The sequence below is a fragment of the Phaethon lepturus genome, unplaced genomic scaffold (genome assembly GCF_000687285.1).
Source record: "Phaethon lepturus isolate BGI_N335 unplaced genomic scaffold, ASM68728v1 scaffold39265, whole genome shotgun sequence".
In the NCBI taxonomy this organism is placed as follows: domain Eukaryota; kingdom Metazoa; phylum Chordata; class Aves; order Phaethontiformes; family Phaethontidae; genus Phaethon; species Phaethon lepturus.
This window is the reverse complement of record NW_010540547.1, coordinates 1-19,807: the sequence shown is the minus strand read 5'-3', so window position 1 is coordinate 19,807 and position 19,807 is coordinate 1. Positions and strand designations below refer to the sequence as shown.

General features: G+C 41.3%; 1 protein-coding gene across 1 annotated transcript in view; it reads right to left on the bottom strand.

Moving 5' to 3' along the window:
- Nucleotides 1-19,315, bottom strand: part of LOC104621075 — a gene marked incomplete at its 5' end in the record, with an annotated part of 37,389 nt that extends 18,074 nt beyond the window's left edge. The window contains 5 exons of the mRNA XM_010287465.1: nucleotides 263-451; nucleotides 2,261-2,401; nucleotides 4,607-4,767; nucleotides 5,829-16,697; nucleotides 19,149-19,315. Of these exons, the coding sequence (XP_010285767.1) occupies nucleotides 263-451; nucleotides 2,261-2,401; nucleotides 4,607-4,767; nucleotides 5,829-16,697; nucleotides 19,149-19,315 (11,527 nt within the window). The remainder of the gene's footprint in view (nucleotides 1-262; nucleotides 452-2,260; nucleotides 2,402-4,606; nucleotides 4,768-5,828; nucleotides 16,698-19,148) is intronic.
- Between the last annotated feature and the right edge of the window lie 492 nt (nucleotides 19,316-19,807).

Sequence of the window (19,807 nt, the reverse complement as noted above, 5' to 3'; positions counted from 1 at the left end):
TCATCTTCAAGCAAAATTCTCTTGAGACAAAGAAGTCACTAGTTGACAAAAGCATACAGTGTGGGTACAGGTTGCTTTCATCATTGCCCACACGAGCGTAGCGACCAGATTTGAAGACCGCAGCAGTTCAGATAATTAGCTTATTAAGTGTTAGATACTACCTACGTAAGCGTTTTTTTTTCACAGGCTGCACTTTGACACCAGACTGAGCAGGTAATGGTTTTGGTTTTCTTATATGATATGCTTTCCTTCCCTTCCTTACCTCAATGGATGGTTTGGGGAAAACATCATCCTTGCTTTCTTCTTTGCCTTTTTCAACTGGAACCCATTCTCCGTAGACACTATCTGCTTCTTTTTTCCTATGTTGAGACCCAGATGAAACAGGAAATTCCTTTGACAGGCTGACCTGATTTTTTGGCTGTGGTGGTGGTGCTGGTTTTATGCTGGGAGTCTTAAAAGACATAAAATTAGAAAAAGTTAAAACTTGAAAACACACAATACTCACGTCTTTGAGAAATTATTTATTGCATACACTTGCTATTGAGTTTTCACAGAACAGTCATACTTCTGACTAGCAAACAGAAAGCCTTCATAACAAACCATTTTAGCACAGCCTTAAAAACACACAAGTGAGCAACAAACTGCAGTGTAAGAGAAGATGAAGCAGCTAGAAGCTAAACCTGCTTAAATCACCTTCAGCAGCCAAAAATATGCAAAACCTCACTCTTGACAATTAAACTCCCTGCTTTCCCTTCACCTCATCATGAAGAGAATAATCTTAATCTGCCACATATACATTTTGTAACGGAAAGCTCTAAAATAAGAACCCTGGGCAGCAAAAAAAAATTGGCTGTGAATCCACATGATGATTAAAAAAATCCACATTACTATACATAGAAAAAGCAGCTTTCAACGTTTTGTTTTCTAGTTTTTGATTATTTTTTAATAGCAGGCATGAATCTCAAAGTAAATTAAGTCTATGAGCTTGTTTTCCTTAGAAAATATTGCTAATATATTAAGAATCCACAGAAGTCTGACAGGTTCTTCTTCTAAGAGGCAAACAGAGCCCAGACAGCTCACCATATTGGGTAAACTCCTACTCTCAAAGGAACATGGATGGGAATGGTAGAATCCAGAAAGAATGGAAAGCATGATACTAAAAGGCTCTCAAAACTATGGAAAACAGGCAGACCAGCCCATAACCACTAAACAACATTCCTCTTTGGAGCATGTGTTGAATCTCAAGGTTTCCCGAGTTCCTGTACTTTCTAACAGTACAATGTAAAGCATAAATCTATTTCTACCTTACATCTTATACAAATATGTATTCCTGCTTATTTTGTGGACACCACAAGCTATATATATTTGTACATAAAAATATAAATATTATTTATATTTTCACTTAGCATATTAATACTTCTATAGTACTTCATACCATGCAAAATCAGAGCAGACTTTCATGGGCACAAAAAAACCCCAAAGATACAACTGTTAAATTTTTTTTTTAAAATCTAGACAAATTCTAACCCATGCTTCAAAGCATACAAATCCCAGATACATTTAAAGAAAGACTCCCTCATTTTATTCCTTCCAACATGCTCTATACCCAGAAAGTGTCAACACAAGCTGCCAGAGTCAAAAGCAGTGTCCCACGGAGGCGGTTTAATGGGACATTTAGACCCTCTCAGTAACAGGCAAATCAGTAATCCTCATTCTTTAACACAGCATTTACCTCTCTATTTGCTAATCTCAAAATTAACAGAACTTTTTTTCTCCTTTGGTGAACATTTGAGATCTACTGAAAAAGCAGACATACAAGACTTGGAGTCTTCACAAAGTTCAAGGCATCGTCTTGTTTAGAACACCTCAAAATGCTTTTAGAATTTTGCTGGGGTTTTTCGTTTGTTTGTCTTTTAAATAAAAACTATGCAGTTCCAGAAGTATTTTCCAATTCCAATGATGTTTGTGATTTCATACTGATATTTTTGCAATTAAAACATGAAGTAAAACCAACCCTCTTTATGTCATTTAAGCTTTAAAAGCTGCAAAGACATTAATGAAAAAAACAATTTCAATCCAATTATGGGAACTAACACAATTTCATAGACTGCAGGTAAGTTTCTTATTGTAGCAAGAGTACTTTTAACAACATCCCAGTGCAACTTCACCAAGATTATCAACCCCTGTTAAATTTCTGTAAAATTACTTGCATTACTTAAAAATTACAATTTAAAATATTGAAAATTAAAGCAGTACTCACACTTAAATTGAAAAAAATAGGTTTGGGTTCACTGAGCTTAAAAGGATGATTATAGAAAGGACGTTCTTCCTCCTCTTCATCAGAAACATGAGGTTTGTTCACTATCACATCATCTGTGCTTTGAGCAATCTTCTTGCATTTCTAAGAAAAAAAAGGGACATAACAGATCTAAATAAACCTGGGCTTCCAACAAAAATACACAAAAAGAACATTTTTACAAAAAAGTGTTTTTCTTTTCTAAAGCAGGAGGCAAAACCTGAGAAAAATCTTCTAGCAATGTCATCAATTTATGTACTTTTAACATTTTACACACATTATTCAAACACCTACCTAGTTTGCTAGGCACTCATGTAGAGAATAATTTCACAGACATAAGATTTCAGCAGCATACTGTAAAACTTGCTACACAGTGCTAGTTGCACAATGTGTGTCTAAGGCTGCAAACATTCCAGAGTAGGAACTCCCTGGTTGTCTGGCATCCCACATAACTAGCACACTGCAATCTGATAAAAACTTCAGTATAACTCACAAAACTACTACACAGGAAAGCCTAAGTATTAATAGTTACTAATGCTAAGTTCCACTGATAGTGCAGGGACCTAGTCAGAAGCAATGGCTCCAAAAGATTTCAGATTTCTTCTGAAATAGTTTGACATTGGCCAGGTACACAAGACATCTCTATTTTATATTCGACAGAAGTTTAATATAAAACATATAGGTGCTACGGGGATACTGCAGTCAAATGAGAAGAGAAGGCAGGGAACGGAAAAAAGACATTCTAGAGGCTAGAATTCTATCATGAAAAACTCTTTACTGATCATGGTTATCTGCACTGACTGTTTACCAGTAACAACTATAACTTAGTCAGTCCAAAATGCATTTGAGGACATTATAGTCTAGTATCATGCTTCTACTATGTCCCCATTCCTGAAAAGTATACTTACAACACTCACAAGACATTTGAGGACATAATATTTGAGGAAGTAATACTGGCAAAGTGAAGTCATCATCCAAGTTCATACCACTGGAAGTCACATCTGTTTGATGACCTGACTGTTGGCATATAAGGAGCAGACAGCTCCATCACTAAAAATCAAGACACAGTGATGGCACTGTTCTCAGAAAAAAAAAAAAAAAAGATTCCTGTGCTCTCCTGTGCTAAGATGCCTCCAAACAATGACTGAAGCACATTCTTTAGGCAACAAGAAAAGCCTGCACCTATTTGGAAAGCTAATCAACAAAATGCATTATCTATAGTTATTAGTTGGCTCCCAACTAATTGGAAGGAGTTTGTCCAGTTTGCAGCTTACAATGCAGAGAGGAAAGACAATGCAGCTAGCTTTGCAAGAATCTGAACAGGCTCTGGAAGGCTTCTCCACTTGTGCACACTACCATATCACAATGGCCTGGACTGCTTCTGTGGCCAATTTTGACTCAACAGAACAGGAACATTGTCCAGATTCCCACATTTAGAAAGGGCAAGGAAGGGGCAGGTTTTGAGCTTCCAAACTGGCATAAGAAGAACCACTTAAGCTGTTTGCACAGTATATCTGCACAACCTCAGCTTTTTTACTAACAAGTACTTCTGTTTCCACTAGCCCACACACAACTATGAGACTGCTTTTCAGCAATTTGACATTGCTTAAATTCAGATGGTATTTCCATAAACAGAGATGTCAGAACTGTTATACTGATGATGCACTTTAAAAAAAAAAAAACGGGGGGGCACTTTTTTTTCATTCCAAATTTTCTCTAGTTTCTGGGGAATAACACATAGGGGGAAATTAGCAAATTGAACGAGGTGTAAAGAACAAGTAAAAGAACAAGTAGCAATTCTTCCCCCACAATCAGAACAAAAACATCCCATTTGTAAACTTGGAACTGTAACAGGATAGAACTGCAACAATAATTCTCTGAAAATATCTTAGAGCATGTATTGAAATATATAGAACTATGTGAAGTGGGCACTAGATATTTTAACCCAGAGATAATATTTAACAATGTGAAATTCACTAACAGAAGAAAGAACATAAAAACCTAGCAATACCAGAACCAAAAACTAGAAGTGAAAGCTTTGATTTTTATGAACAGGAGTGCAAAAACCCCTACCTACTTGCACAAAATTAGGAAAGCATCAAAACAAAAAAAGGTAAAAGAATTGGACTCCACATATTTCCATGGAATTAAAAAGCCCATTTTCAAGACTTAAAAAAAAACTTGTAGAGAATAAGGTCTCAAACCACAAGCCAGCTTACAAGCAAACCAAGCACAGAATGACAGCTTGCCTGGAAGGCACAAAAATCCAATTTGCTTATTTTCAGGTTTGATACTGTTGTTCTCACTTACCTCAGTGAGCTCCTTTAGTGTATCTCTTGATGACTTCTGATTGGCTTTGTCATCCTTCTTTTGAGATAACAAAGGCATCAGACTTGGTGGTAAGGGAACACCAGACTTAGCACACATGGCGGCTGCATTAGCTTTGGCTATTTCAAGCAGCTGGGCCTTGTCTAAAAAAAAAAAAATTTTTTTTTTGAAGAAAAATTATTTTTACAGATTCTTGTTTTAATAATAAATATACATTTCTGGCAGACTAAACAATGTACAAACAGAAAACACAAGATTTTACCCACACTGTGCATTTTTACGTTCTGTAAAAATAGCAAAAATTGTACCTAGCTGCTCCGGACTTTTTAAGATTTGGTCTACCCAACAGACAAGTGAAATTGCAAATTTAACACAAAGCATAGGAGTCTAAATTACAGCACTCAAAATTCTCCAAACCCCAGAAGTTATGATGCCTATTTTACTTCACCAATTCATTCTATTTTTGGAAATAGTAGGTCATTTCCACACAGCACAAATTCCAAAGTCTACTTCCTAGCTATCTCTGAAAAGCATTCAAAGGTCTTGAAGTCCCCCTCAAGTCCCCCAGTACATAGCCTGATAGCTATGTACAACGAACAGAAAAATGTAAGCACTGAATTCAGTGTGCACTCGTGCAAAATACAATTACACACAAACATACTTGCCTCTACAAAAATACTTGTCTGGTAGAGGAGCTTCCGTAACTTTATGAGACTAAATGGATCAGAACCTGAAGTCCACAAAAGGAGGCTTCCTCACACACTGTGTAAGAGCTCGTCTCTCAAAATTAAAAGCTTCTTTCTCCTTACATAACTTACTACCAAAGGAAACTACAAGGCCTCTCTTCCTCCAGTCACAGAGAAAAGAAAAAATCCTAATGAACTGCATCTTTTATTTTCTAGTCAGCTGGGTCTGGTAATATTTTCAGAAACGAGTCTCCCTTCCCTTTAAGTTCTTACCATGGGAAAGAGGCAAGACAGAGTAATGGAAACAGATACAAGCATTACAGCTGATGACAGACCCAAGAACCTGATTCAGCTACAGCATAAAAGTTCCTACTGGAAGTCACTGCCTAAAGGTAATGCACAAAGTGACTTCCAAGAAATTCATAATGAATGCTACAGAGGTATGTTAAAATAAGACTATGTAAATGAGCACAGTATCACCTAACCATGGAACTACTAAAAATAAAATTATCACTTACCCAAGTCTGTAAGACGTTTAGGTGACCTGCTTGAAAATCGTTCGGATGACCTCGACCTACGACGATCAGGTGATCTACTGTATCTTCTTCTTCCTGAAGATCTCGATCGCCGTAGTCGAATTGGTGACCTACTAGAGCTTCGTCGTCTTCCTCTTGACCTTGATCGCCTTTGACGAATAGGTGTTCGACTCCTGCTCCGTAATCTGAGTGATATTCTACGATCTCTTGAATCTGATCTTCTTCTTCTCCTGTCAGTAGATCTTGATCTATTTCTCTGAGATCTCTTACGCCGGTCTCTTGATAAAGAGCGCCGCCTTCTTGATGCTGACCTTGACCTGCTCCTCCTTCTGTGCCTTGAACGTGACAATGAGCTAGACCGAGAGCGTCGATTAGATTTTGATCTTGATGCTCTTCTCCGCGTTACTGATCTAGAGCGATTCCGTCTAGAGCGAGATTCTGTATCATATCTCTGGGATCTGCGCTGAGAAGACCTGGAGCGTCTGCTTCTAGACCTCCGTGAAGATTCTTTATCTGCTGCTTTTTCAACAGATTTGGATCGACTCCTTTGGCGAGCAGTGGACCTGGAGCGTCTACGTCTAGACCTCCGCGAAGATTCTTTGTCTGCTGTTTTTTCAACAGATGTTGATCGACTCCTTTGGCGAGCAGTGGACCTGGAGCGTCTACGTCTAGACCTCCGTGAAGATTCTTTATCTGCTGTTTTTTCAACAGATGTGGATCTACTCTTCTGGCGAGCAGCAGACCCGGAACGTCTATGTCTAGATCTCCGTGAAGACTCTTTGTCTGCCACTTTTTCCACAGATGTCGATCGACTCTTTTGGCGAGTAGGAGATTTTGAGTGTCTGCTTATAGATCTTCGTGAAGAGTCTTTATCAGATATTTTATCAACAGATTTGGATCTAGATTTTTCACGTTCAGAAGACTCAGAACGCCTGCTTTCAGGTATAAAAGAGGAGTCCTGTTCCTCCAACCTCTCAAGAGGCATGGAATCCTGTTTATCTTCATCTGCCAAAGAGGGCTCCACATCCTCACCCTCTTCAGCAGTGGTGGACCTTGACTCATGCTCATCTGATGATGTAGAGTCTCTTCGTTCAGCTGTCAAGGAGGGTTCCACATCATCTGCTTCTTCACCAGTGGTAGACCTCGATTCACGCCCATCAGGGGATGTGGAACGTCTGTGTTCAGTTGTTAAAGAGGGTTCCATATCCTCTACTTCTTCACCAGTGGTAGACCTTGACTCACGCTCATCTGATGATGTGGAATCTCTTCGCTCAGCTGTCAAGGAGGGTTCCATATCCTCCCCATCTTCACCAGTGGTAGACCTCGACTCATGTTCATCTGAGGATGTGGAGTGTCTACGTTCAGCTGTCAAAGAGAGCTCCCGGTCCTCTGCTTCTTCACCAATGGTTGACCTTGACTCACGTCCATCAGGAGACATGGAACGTCTGTGTTCAGCTGTCAAAGAAGGTTCCAAATCCTCTATTTCTTCACCAGTTGTAGACCTTGACTCATGGTCATCAGAGGATGTGGAGTGTCTACGTTCACCTCTTGGAGAGGGCTCCCCATCTTCTATATCTTCCCCAGTGGTAGACCTTGACTCATGCTCATCAGAGGATGTGGAGTCTCTTCGTTCAGCTGTCAAGGAGGGTTCTGCATCCTCCACCTCTTCCCCAGTGGTAGACCTTGACTCTTGATCATCAGAAGACACTGAGCATCTACGTTCCGTTGTCAAAGGCTGCTCCAGATATTCTGCTTCTTCACCGATACTAGATCTTGACTCATGCTCATCAGGGGATGTGGAGCGCCTATGTTCAGATGTCAAAGAGGGCTCCCGATCATCCATTTCTTCATCTATAGTAGATTTCTGGTCGTGGCCCTCAGGGGACACAGATCGTCTATGCTCAGAAGTCAAGGACTCCAGACCCTCTTCCTCCATGGGAGATTTCGGCTCATGACCTTCCTGATACGAGGATGTGGAATGCCTACGTTCAGATATCAAAGAGGACTCTAGATCCCCTGTTTCTTCACCAGGGGCAGATTTCACACTGTAGCCATCAGGGGACATGGAGCACCCACTTTCAGGCATTAAAGAAGGCATTGCATCATCCATTTTTTCAACAGGGATGGATTTCAAGTCGCTGTCATCAGGGGACATGGAGGCTCTATCATTTAGCATCAAAGGTTCAAGACTGCCTACTTTTTCAACAGTGGGGAATCTCAACTCCTGGCCATCAGGGGATGCTGCATGTTCATTTTCAGGTATTGGAGAAAGCGCCCGCACATCTGCTTTTTGAACAGGGGTGAATCTTACCTCCTGGCACTCAAAAGACAAAAGATGGTCATTTTCATATGTCAAAGAAGAATCCATATCCTCTGTTTTCTCAGCATGAGTCAATCTTGATTCATACTCTTCAGGGGACAGAGCATGTTCATTTTCAGATGTCAGAGAAGGTTCCTTAGCCTCTACTTTTTCAGCAGGGCTAGACTGCAGCTCTTGACCTTCAGGAGACATGGTACATTCACCTTCAGACATCAAAGACAACTCCTGCACTTCTGTTTTTCCAACAACAGTAGACGGCAACTCCTGGCTATCACTAGACATTGAACTTTCACTTTCAGATGTTTCAGAACGCTCCTCCATTTCTTCTTTTTCAACAGGACTGGATCTCAAATCATGGCCTTCAGGGGATACATCATACTCATTTTCAGACAGCAAAGAACACTCCTGCACCTCTGTTTTTTCAGCAAGAACAGAGAGTAACTCCTGCCCCTCAGGGGATGCAGCATATTGACTGTCTGATATTAGCGAAGGCTCCTGCACCACTGTTTTTTCAGCAAGGGTAGACTGTAATCCTTGGCCTCCAGGGAAGATGGTATATTCACTGTCAGATGTCAGAGAATGCTCCTGCACCTCTTTTTCAGCAGGGCTGGATGTGATCTCCTCGCCCCCAAGAGAGACAGCATATTCATTTTCAGACAACAGAGAACACTCCTGTACCTCTGTTTTTTCACCAAGGGAAGATGGCAATTCATGATCTTCAGAAGACACAACGTATTCATTGTCAGGTACTACAGAAGGCTCCTGCATCTCTAACTTTTCAGGAGAGCTAGATCTCAAGTCCTGGCCCTCCCAAGATACAGCATATTCATTTTCAGCTGCCAGAGCAGGTGCTTGCACTTCTATCTTTTCAACAGGGTGTGACTGCAACTCCTGGCTCTCGATGGACACTGAACATCTTTCTTCAGCCATATGATAAAGTTCCCGCATCTGTGATTTTTCAGCAGGGGTTGATGTCAACTCCGGGCCATCAAGCTCTATTGTGTATTCATTTTCAGACATTTGGCAAGGCTCCTCTACCTCAACTTTTTCAAAAGGGGCAGATGTGAATTCATGATCATCAGAGGAAACAGAACGTCTGCTTTCCAGTATCAAAGCAGGCTCCTGCACCTGTATTTCTTCATCATAGGCAGATCTCAACTTGTGGCCATCAGGGGATGCAATGCATTTCAGTTCAGATGACCTTCGCACCTCTACTTTTTCAGCAGGGATATTTCTCAGTTCATGACTACCAGGCAACAGAAAAAGCCCACCTTCAGATATCAGAGAAGTCACTGGGGCCTGTAGTTTTTCAGGTGATGTGCTTACTGATTCACTAACATTAGCAGGCTTGGAGAATCCACTTTCCAGTGAGAGAGCAGGCTTCTGTATCTCCCTTTTCCCAGCTGCACTGGATGTCAATTCATACCCTTCAGGGAAGACAGAACACCTAAGCTCAGATGCCAATGACAATTCTGCACCTTCTGTTTTCTCAAAGTAATTGTGTTTTGATTTACGGCCATCATGGCACACAGGAATTACACTTTTAGACATCAAGAAAGATCCTGTACCCTCTATTTTTCCAGCAGGCAGGCATCTCAATTCATGCATTTCAGAAGATTCAGAGCAGTCAATTTCAAGTACTTGAGAAAGTATCGGACCATCTAAGTCTTTGTCAAAAGATGATCTGGACTCATGAACTTCAGAAGACTTGCAGCTTTGTCCTACAGTTGTCAGTACAACTTCCTGCACTTTTTCAAAAGATGACTCTGAAATGAGGCCATCCGAGACCTCAATAGGACCACACTCAGGTGTCAGGGAAACATCCGGAGCCTTGACTTTTTCAACAGATAAATATCTTTGTTCGTTTCCATCAGGTGACTTGAAGGACCCACGTTCAGGTATCAATGGAAGCTCCCCTACGTCTGCAGCAAAGCTGGATCCTGATTCACGTCCATCAGGAGGCCTGAAGCTGTCAGAAGCCAGGGAAGGTTCTTGCATCTGACCCTTTTCAACAGGCAAGGAGGCTGACTCATATACATCAGGGAATGCAGAGCATGCAACTTCAGGTGCTAAAAAAGATTTTTGAGCCTCTACTGTTTCAAGAGATAGTGACCTTGACTCAGGGCTGTCAGCCAACTTCGAAGATTCACTTTCAGGTACCTGCAAAGACTTCTGAAGCTCTGTTTTTTCAACAGGGATGTGTCTCAATTCATGACCATCAGAAAAGTCAGAGAGTACACCCTCAGACATCAGAGAAGACCCTTGAACCTCCATTTTTCCAGAAGACGAGGAGATTGTCTTGTAATCATCAGAAGATACAGAGCATCCACTTTCAAGTGTCAGAAGAGGCTCTGGACCCTCTGTTTCTTTGAGAGAGGCAGATCTCGACTCATCTTCATGGGATGCAGAGAGCTGAAATTCTGTTACTGAAGAAGTTTCTCTATCTCCCCTGTTTTCAACAGATGAGGATCTCGACTTGGATGTGGAATATGTAAGTTCAGGTAGTGACGAAGACTCCAGAGCCACTGCTTTTTCACCTGATCCATTTTCAGATGTCACAGAAAGCTCTGAAACCTGTGTTGATTCCACTGGCGTGGATTTCAGTTCCTGGTCATCTGTGGTTTTAGAGCTATCGAATTCAGACATCACAGAAGGCTGCAAACCCACTGTTTTTTCAACAGATGAGATTTTTTCAAGACTATCAGAAGTTTTGGAAAATCCACTTTCAGATGCTGGTGGCAGCTCTGGGCCATTTATTCCTTCAACAGACAAAGCTACTGACGTGGGACCATTAGAGGATTTGGAGGAGCTGCCTTCACTTGCAAAAGAAGGTTGAGGAACTTCTACTTTTTCAAGACATTTGGTTGACTCCTGAAGTTCAGAAGACTCCACACGCTTGCTACTGCTCTTTACTGAGGACAACTTACTCTCTCTTTTTTCTATAGATTTGGACCTTGACTTAACACTATCAGAGGACTTGGAACGTTTCCGTTTGGATTTTTTTGAAGATTCCTTGCGCTTTTTTTCAACAGACCTAGACCTAGACTTGTAACGTTCAGAAGATTTTGAGCGGCGACGCTTAGATTTTCGTGAGGACTCCTTCTTTTTTTCCACTGATTTGGATCTAGACTTGTAACGGTCAGAGGACTTTGAACGCTGACGTTTAGACTTCCGCGATGATTGCTTTCGATCCCTTTTTTCTACTGATCTGGATCTAGACTTGTAACGGTCAGAGGACTTCGAGCGCTGACGTTTAGACCTCCGCAGAGATGCCTTCCGACCTCTCTTTTCAACAGATCTTGATCTAGACTTCGAACGATCAGAGGAACCAGACCCTCTATGCCTGAACCTCCATGAGTATTCTTTGCCCCCTCTCTTTTCTGAAGACCTGGACCTAGACTTAGAACGATCAGAAGACCTGGAACGTCTGCGGCGGGATCTCCAGGAGGACAGCCTGCTCCCCCTCTTTTCCACGGACCGTGATTTAGACCTGTAGCGGTCAGAAGACCTGGAACGTCTGCGCCCAGACCTTCGAGAGGACAGTCGCTTTTCCGCTGACCTGGACTTAGACCTGTAGCGGTCAGAAGACCTGGAACGTCTGCGCCCAGACCTTCGAGAGGACAGGCGCTTTTCCACTGACCTGGACTTAGACCTGTAGCGATCAGAAGACCTGGAACGTCTGCGCCCGGACCTTCGAGAGGACAGTCGCTTTTCCACTGACCTGGACTTAGACCTGTAGCGGTCAGAAGACCTGGAACGTCTGCGCCCGGACCTTCGAGAGGACAGTCGCTTTTCCACTGACCTGGATTTAGACCTGTAGCGGTCAGAAGACCTGGAACGTCTACGTCTGGACCTTCGGGAGGACAGCCGCTTTTCCACTGATCTGGATTTAGACCTGTAGTGGTCAGATGACCTGGAACGTCTACGTCTGGACCTTCCAGAGGACAATCTGCTCCCCCTCTTTTCCGCTGATCTGGATTTAGACCTGTAACGGTCAGATGACCTGGAACGTCTGCGCCTAGACCTCCGGGAAGACACTCTTCTCTCTCTTTTCTCCACAGATCGGGATCTAGATTTGGAATGCTTTTTTCTGGAATCTGAATAGTTTCTGCTCCCAGAACGCGCTCTTTTAGAAGTCAAACGCCTGGAAGTAGAACGTGACCTTGATTTTTTCTTCCGCTTCCTAGACCTGGACTGAGACTTGGAGCGACTCCTTTTTTGTTTCTTTGCATCATGTTTTTTATCACTGCTTCTATGGCTACTTTTTTCAATAACTTTCTCAAGTCTCATCAGAGTTTCCCTCATTCGTGCCGCCACATCAGGTTGCACATCAGATGTTTCTGAATCTCTTTTCTCCGACTCCCGTTCTGGACTTGCTTCTTTGACAGCCTCAGCCTGTGGAATGGCTTCCAACTGGCCTTCCTCTGCTGCAAGTACTGGAACTGCTTCTGTAACAGTCTCAGGTACTGGAGATGCTTCCAAATCTTTTGTCTCTGCCTCCAACCCCACAGCTGCTTCTGCATCTTTGAGCTCTACAACAGTCTGAGGAAGAGGAGTTGTTTCCAAATCTTTTGTTTCTGCCACAGGAGCTCCAGCTGCTTCCAACTGTTTTGTGTCTTTGATTATTTCAGATTCAGAGGTCCCTGCTGAATCTTTTTCATCTGCTGCATGTGAAGAACCAAAAGCTGTTTCTGCTATTAAAGCCTCAGATGCTCGAGTCTGCTCTGAATCTTTCTTCTCAACCAGTATCTCGCATTCCTGAGCTTGACCTGCAACTCTCACATCCTCCATTTGTTGACCCTGCATCCCTTCTGCATATTGTACTTCTGCTGCCACTTCATGTTCCAGTGCTGTTTTCAGATCTTTCATGTCCGCTGGTTTTGGAACTGCTTCAGAAGATTTCATTTCAGCAGCACTCAAGATTTCTGGAGCCTCTTCTGTACTCTTCCGTTCTGCAGCAGGTTTTGGTTCTAGAACTGCTTGCAGATGTTCTTGCTTTTCAGTGCGCAAAGATTCTGGAACAGATTCTGAAGCATCGTGTAAAACATTTATTGCCCCCATAGTTCCAGACTTTTGGGAAGTTTCCAAACCTTGGATAGCCATGTGTTCCTCAGGCTCTTTGATTGTTTCAGATTCTTTCACCTCGATTGTTGCAGACTCGTTCATACTTTCCAACAACCTCACTTCTCTAATTTCTGATGCTGGCTCCAAATATTTTGCTTTCATTGCTTTCTCGGTTTCTGAAGCTCCTTCCAAATCTTTTACATTGCTAAGTGAGGGCTCATTTTTCTTTGTGCTTGTCCTCCTTGTTGCAATTATATATTCTACAGTAGGCCCTTGAGTTCTCACATCTGTTGAAATCTTAGATTCCAAAGTTCCCTTCAGGTTTCTCATTTCTGTCACTATTTCTGATGCCATAGTTTTTTCTTCCACTCTGGGCAAAGACTCTAATACTGCTTCTGAATGACCTACTATTTGTTCCTGTACAGATTTTGAACTTGTTTCTAAAGTTTGCACAGGTTCTAGCATTGCTGCTTTGTGCCTTGCATTTGCTTTGTTTGGATCTTCTGGAGCACCTTCAGAATGCCTCATTTCTCTAACCACGTCAGATGCCAACGTCCTTCCCAAGCCTTGCATTAGTGTCCTTGTTTCAGATCCCACAACCATTTCCAAATTTTTCATCTGTGTTAGGTGTGAAGTTTTTGATCTTGGTTCCACGTCTTTTACCTCTGCAACTGCCTCAACTTCTGACAAGTTGTCTAAACTTCTTACTTCTACAGTGGCAGAACTGGTAGCTAGTGCAGAATCCCTTATCTCCCCTACCACCTCAGTTTGTGAGGTTCTTTTATGTGTAATGACCTGAGACTGTGAAATGATGGAACTCTCTGTTTTGCTTGTACCAAGAGGTTCCGCAACTGTTTCTGTGTGTTTTGGTTCTCTCTCCGCTGTGGTTTTCAAATGCATCAGTCCTGCTAATGCCTCAGACTCTCTAACTGGTTCCATGCTTACACATACAATCACAGACTCAGGAGTCCTTTCTGACCTTTCTTCTACGGCAAGAAGTCCTGGACTTGCTTCCAAGACTTTGCTACCCATTTTGGCTTCAGAACACACATTTTCTCCCAAGCCCCTTGCCACTGCAAGGGTTCTAGGTTGAAAGACTGCTTCCAAGGCTTGTATCTTTGCCATACCTACAGACCCTGGATCTCCTAAATCGCTCACACCTTTCACGTGCAGGTGTGATGAAGATGTCTTCATCTCTGTCCCAGCTCTGTCAAAGTCTGCTTCTGAATCTTTCCTTTTGGTCTCTGCTACAGGTCCTATAGTTGTTTCCAAACTTGCCACTGGACTCACAGATCCAACTTTCATAGCTAGGAGACCAGCATCTGAGCCTGCTTCTACACCTGCCATACTACGTAGATTTATTTCTGAACCTTCTGACACTGCTGTTGAATCTAGTGTTGCTGCTAAACCTCTGGCCACAGTCCCACAATGCACAGCTGCTTCTGAAGCTTTCACACCTTCCATTTGCAAAGACACTGAAGCTGTTTTCAAAGTTTTTGCTTCCACCACAGACACTGGTCTGAGGACTCTTCCTGGACTTTTCACATCTTCTTTCTGCAAAGACAGAGGAGTTGCTTCCAAACGTCTCAGATTTGATTCACTCTCAGATCCTGATTCTCTCAGATCCTTCGGTTGTCTCAGTAACAAAGTACCTTCTGAATCTTTTGCCTCTGTTACAGCTACAGGCTTGAGAGTAGATTCTGAAATTTTTGAAGCATTAGTATTTTCGAGTTGCAGAGCAGCTTGACTTGTTTCTCCACCTTTTAGTCCTGTTAGCAGTGCAGCTTCCACAGTTGCTTGTGGACCTTTAAAACTCTCCACCATCTGGATTTCTGGAGTTGTTCGGGGAACGAAGGTCTGCACAACCGCTACAGGTTCTGAAGTTGCTCTTAAACCTTTTGCCTCTGCAACCACACTCACATCTGTCAGTTCTGCTGGAAGTGAAGATTGCTGGGTTGTTTCTGTCATGACTTTAGGTTGTTGGAACACTCCTGATGCATTCAGCACTGTTGCAGGAACAGTGGTACCTTCCACATCTTTGACTACTTCAACTTGCAGACATTCTCGAGCTGCTTTGACATCTTTTGCTGTAACACCCACAGGTTCCATGATTGTTTCTGAAGTTTTGGGCTTTACTGCAGCAACTGGCTGCAGAGCTTCTTCCAGAGCTTTCACATTTTCCATATGCACATAGCTTCTAGCTGATTCAATATCCTTCACTTTTGTAACAGCTCCTGTCCCCAGGGGTATTTTGGCACTTTTTATTTCCACCTGGGTCACAGCAGTCGCTGCAGATATTTTAAAAGTATGTTGCAAAGATATATCTGCCTTCAAGACACTTGAACTCTCTGCAGGGCTGCACTGCGTCACTCTCAAATTATCAGATATAATTGAGTGCTTCAGGGCTGGCTCCAAAGTTCTGCTCACACCTCCTAATTCCAAAGATCTTTCCACATTTCCCATATGCAGAGATTTTTCAGTTGCTTCCGGAATTTTCACTTCTTCCATGGCCACAGACATGTGAGCTACCTTCACAGTATTCAGATCTTCCTGATTTGCAGATTTAGGAATTGTTGCCACATCACTTGCCAAAGATACAGATTCTGAAGTTGCTTCTAACTCTTTTGCTCCCCTCTGTGCCACAGATTGTAGAGATGCTTCTGAATATTTCAACACCTCCATGGTCTCAGACTCAGGAGCTGTATCCAAAGCTTTTACTTCCCCAGTGCCTTTAGATTTCACAATAACTTCTGAAGTTTTTAGTGCTTCTATTACCTCTGAAGCTAGAGTTGCTGCTGAATCTTTCTGAAGTTCAGATTTACTGGCAACTCCAGATGGGATGCTAGATGAAGTATCATTTCCAGTATCAACAAGAACACCCTTTTCACTCACATTAATAGCTATAGGATAAATATTTTCATGACACTGTTTAATTTGTTCTTCTCTAGTGCAAATTTTAGTTTGAGTTATACTAGCATTTTCCTGGGTATCAGACTGGCTGCCTTCTAAATTAAATGGAGGATTTGTTGCACACAAAGTCCCCTTCTCAATTCCAAGATTTTCTGTAGATTGCTGAGAATCAGTTCTTGCTTGAGAAACAAGTCCTAAAGCTTGTCTATCAAGCTCCTCACTTGTTTTTAAGCACAGTTCTCCTGGCTGCATGTGGACAGCCAGATTTGCATCTCCAAATCCTCCATGCTGTACACTCAATTTGGAGCTCGATTTCTCTGGCACCAAGTGAGGAGCAAGCTGCAAGTCTGCATGTTCTCCATGACGCGTACTCAACTTTGACTCCTTTGGCTGCTTTTTATGTTTTTTCTCTTTCTTCCTTTTCTTCTTCTTTTTCTTCTTCTTCTTGCTTTTGTGTTTCTTGTTCTTCTTTGATTTCTTCCTAGGAATTTCATCTTCAGCAGTAGAGCTTCTTTTTGCAGACTGAGTACTATTTTTCACAGTATTTTTGTCTACATCTAGGAAAAAAATGACATTTTCCTTGTGTTATTAAAGTTACATTAAAAAAATTATTTTAGACTAGTGACCAAGCACATGGACAGAGGTACAAAAAAATTTAAACTTGAAACCCATGCCTTCTTCACTAAAATACCATACACAAATAGCACACACTCCCTTTTCAGCCCTCTTACCCTTCCTCTCAGCAGTCACTTTCAGTAAAAATAATTCTTCCTTCAAAAAGTTAACCAAATCTTCTTGGTTAGCAACACAGTTCCAGTGGAAACACAACTCTTTCCAATAAGTAGCTGGATATACTTCCACCTATATTCAACTGGGCAGAGCATTCTTCCAGGAGGCTGGAGATAGGCTTTTAAATTACACCAAGCTGCATATGGAAGTGAAACAGGAACTCCATGTTCCAGAAAAATTATCTAAGTGGTGGTATGCTTATTGCATAAAATGTGGCCAGCCCATTATCCCCTACTATGCTTTATCTTGTGCATGAGTCCAATATTACTAGTGTGTTAGAAATTATCCATGCATATTTATTGATTAAGTTCCTCGCTAAGTTCTTCAAATAAATTTAGGGAAACAGCATCTACTTCCCCAATCCCAAACAAGCTTTAAGGAATCGCAGGCTACTAGCTGCTCAGACTGGACTGCAGTTGCCACAAGCAACCGCAAACCTGCAAATATCTAACAGAGCTTTTCCTTCAAACAGGAAAGGAACTAATAAAACCAGGTTACTGCAGGGACAATCAATCACCGAGTGGGGAAGAAAAGAGGAAGACTAAAGTTTTGATCACCTTCTTTTAATTTTATACCTCATTTCCCTATGAATTTAACCTGTGTTAGGTTCTCATCCTTCTTTGGATCTAGTACCACATTTTCAAGAGAAAAGCACTTATATTAATGGCAACTTTTTATAACTTAAGTTAAATATGACCTATATATTCAAGTCTGCTTGCATGTTATCTTCAGTGATTATACTTATACTGGACAGCGCAGCAATATGGATTCTCCAATTATAATCTGCCTGTGATTACCAACAGTTTTTGAATGAATTTGCATTGTTCGCTTGAAAGAGCATGCTTTGTAATTGCAGTACTATTAAACGAACGTGATCTAAGATTCCATAAACAAGCATCTCGGGTAGTTTTAAGCACACACATTTTTACAGAATAAACAGCTTAACAAAAAAAGTGTTTCCACCAACATTGTTGTGAATACAATAAAATAGGACAATGAAGCAGAGTCAAATGACCTTTTATACACAGCATATTCAGATAATCTCTGTTGTCCAATAGCAACATTAACTCCTTTCCAGATATGAACAGTGGGAACATTTACTATAGGTTAAGTTTATTAACTTCCAGGTTAATAGGTCTCACTTATTTATTCCCACGTTAGCTTGCCTCATTCTTCCATGACAGAAGAACAAAACTAGAAAAAAAAACCCACAAAAAAACCCAAAACAGAATAAAAACCCACAGATGCCAGCCTAACGTGCTGCTTGTACAACATAAGTGAAAGACTGTTGAAAATGTTCAAGGTAAACAAACCACTGTGCATAAAAAGAAAAAGCAATTCCAAAACTTTGCAAACAGAATCTCTGAAATAAACAATTTTCCATGCTACCTCTTAAAAAAAAAAAAAAAAATCACTCTGGAACTATACTTACCAATCACATAGCAGTCACCTATGTTTCAACTCCAAAAAATTAGGAATGCAGTAAGAGCATTCATCTCACTAATTCTTACAATTTGAAAATTTTAGAGAAAGGACTAGTCCCATGAGAAGGGATAGTCATATGCAACTTCTTGGCATAATAAATCCAGTAATTTATTAAAGTTATGAGATTGCTACACAAAAATTTCTTAAGCTTTCCAAGATTGCAATTGAATATCTACATTTTAAGGATAAGTGCATTGTTCATCTTAAAAGAACAAGACATCTTACTCTAACAGAACAGTTAATCATACAGTTCCAAATTCTAATAAATGATTTTTAGAAATAATCTTGCAAACCAATCCAAAACAACACAACAAACAATGCTTCTATCCAACAGTACCAGCTTTGTTAGTAAGAACTGCTCATTGAGACCGTAAAGTAAGCATATTCAAAATAAAACACAATATTATACATATGGATATTATTTATACATTTTAGCATTACTGTAATGGAGATAAAAGAAAACTAACTTTTTTGCGCACTAAGTGATGTTTTCATATAAGAACCAGCTTCAATTTTTAAATTATGTATTTCTCTGTCCATCTATGGTTGTAAATCACAGTAAATTAAAAAAATACTTAACAAACAGTAAATAAACATACACCTTGTCAAATGAAGCTCAGTGAGAGGAGCAGTACTGAAAAGCACTTTTTCTTCTCCATAAAACTGATTCAATTTTAAGCACGATGACAACCGTCTTAAACAAGAACATATTTGCCAAATGTGTTTTCATTTACCTGATTTGCACTGCAGCTCTGTATCAAGGGCTCCAGAGAGCACTTCCTCTATTTTCTGCACTATCTGATCATTCTGACGACTCCCAGCACCAGCAACAGTGTCATCTGAAGGGATGGCTTGCTCAGCTGGGATTGTGTCACCATTGGGCTGGCCTTCTACCTTTCCACTAACCAAAAAAAATATCAACAAGCAATTTTGAGCCTTTTTTGACGTTTTTTTTTAATTCATAAGCATTTATTATACTCAACCCTTCAAAACAGTATTTTAGCCTCCTGAAGAAGCCATGCTTTTAGTGAAACACCTACGTTTTGATTAACTTTCACTTCTTCACAACATAACATGTTGTGACAACTGAGTATTAGACACAAGAGAAGCAAAGATGTTCTCGAATGTGCCACAGTCCCCGTGCTTTATGTAGGAACTTGTATAGGCTCCCCTCACAAAATAAGCACCCATCACTCTTCTCCAGCAGATTTTGATTACTTTGTGAGATAAGGCTGGGGAAAACCAGGCGAGCTTAAATACAGTAACGCTAGTAAGACAAACCGCACAGACACTCGCCCCTTCCCCTCATGCCCCTACACTGGAGACCGATACTGAAAACCTGAAAAGGAAAACGGGTGCGCGTTCGCCAGGAGACCACGCGTGCGTCCGCCCG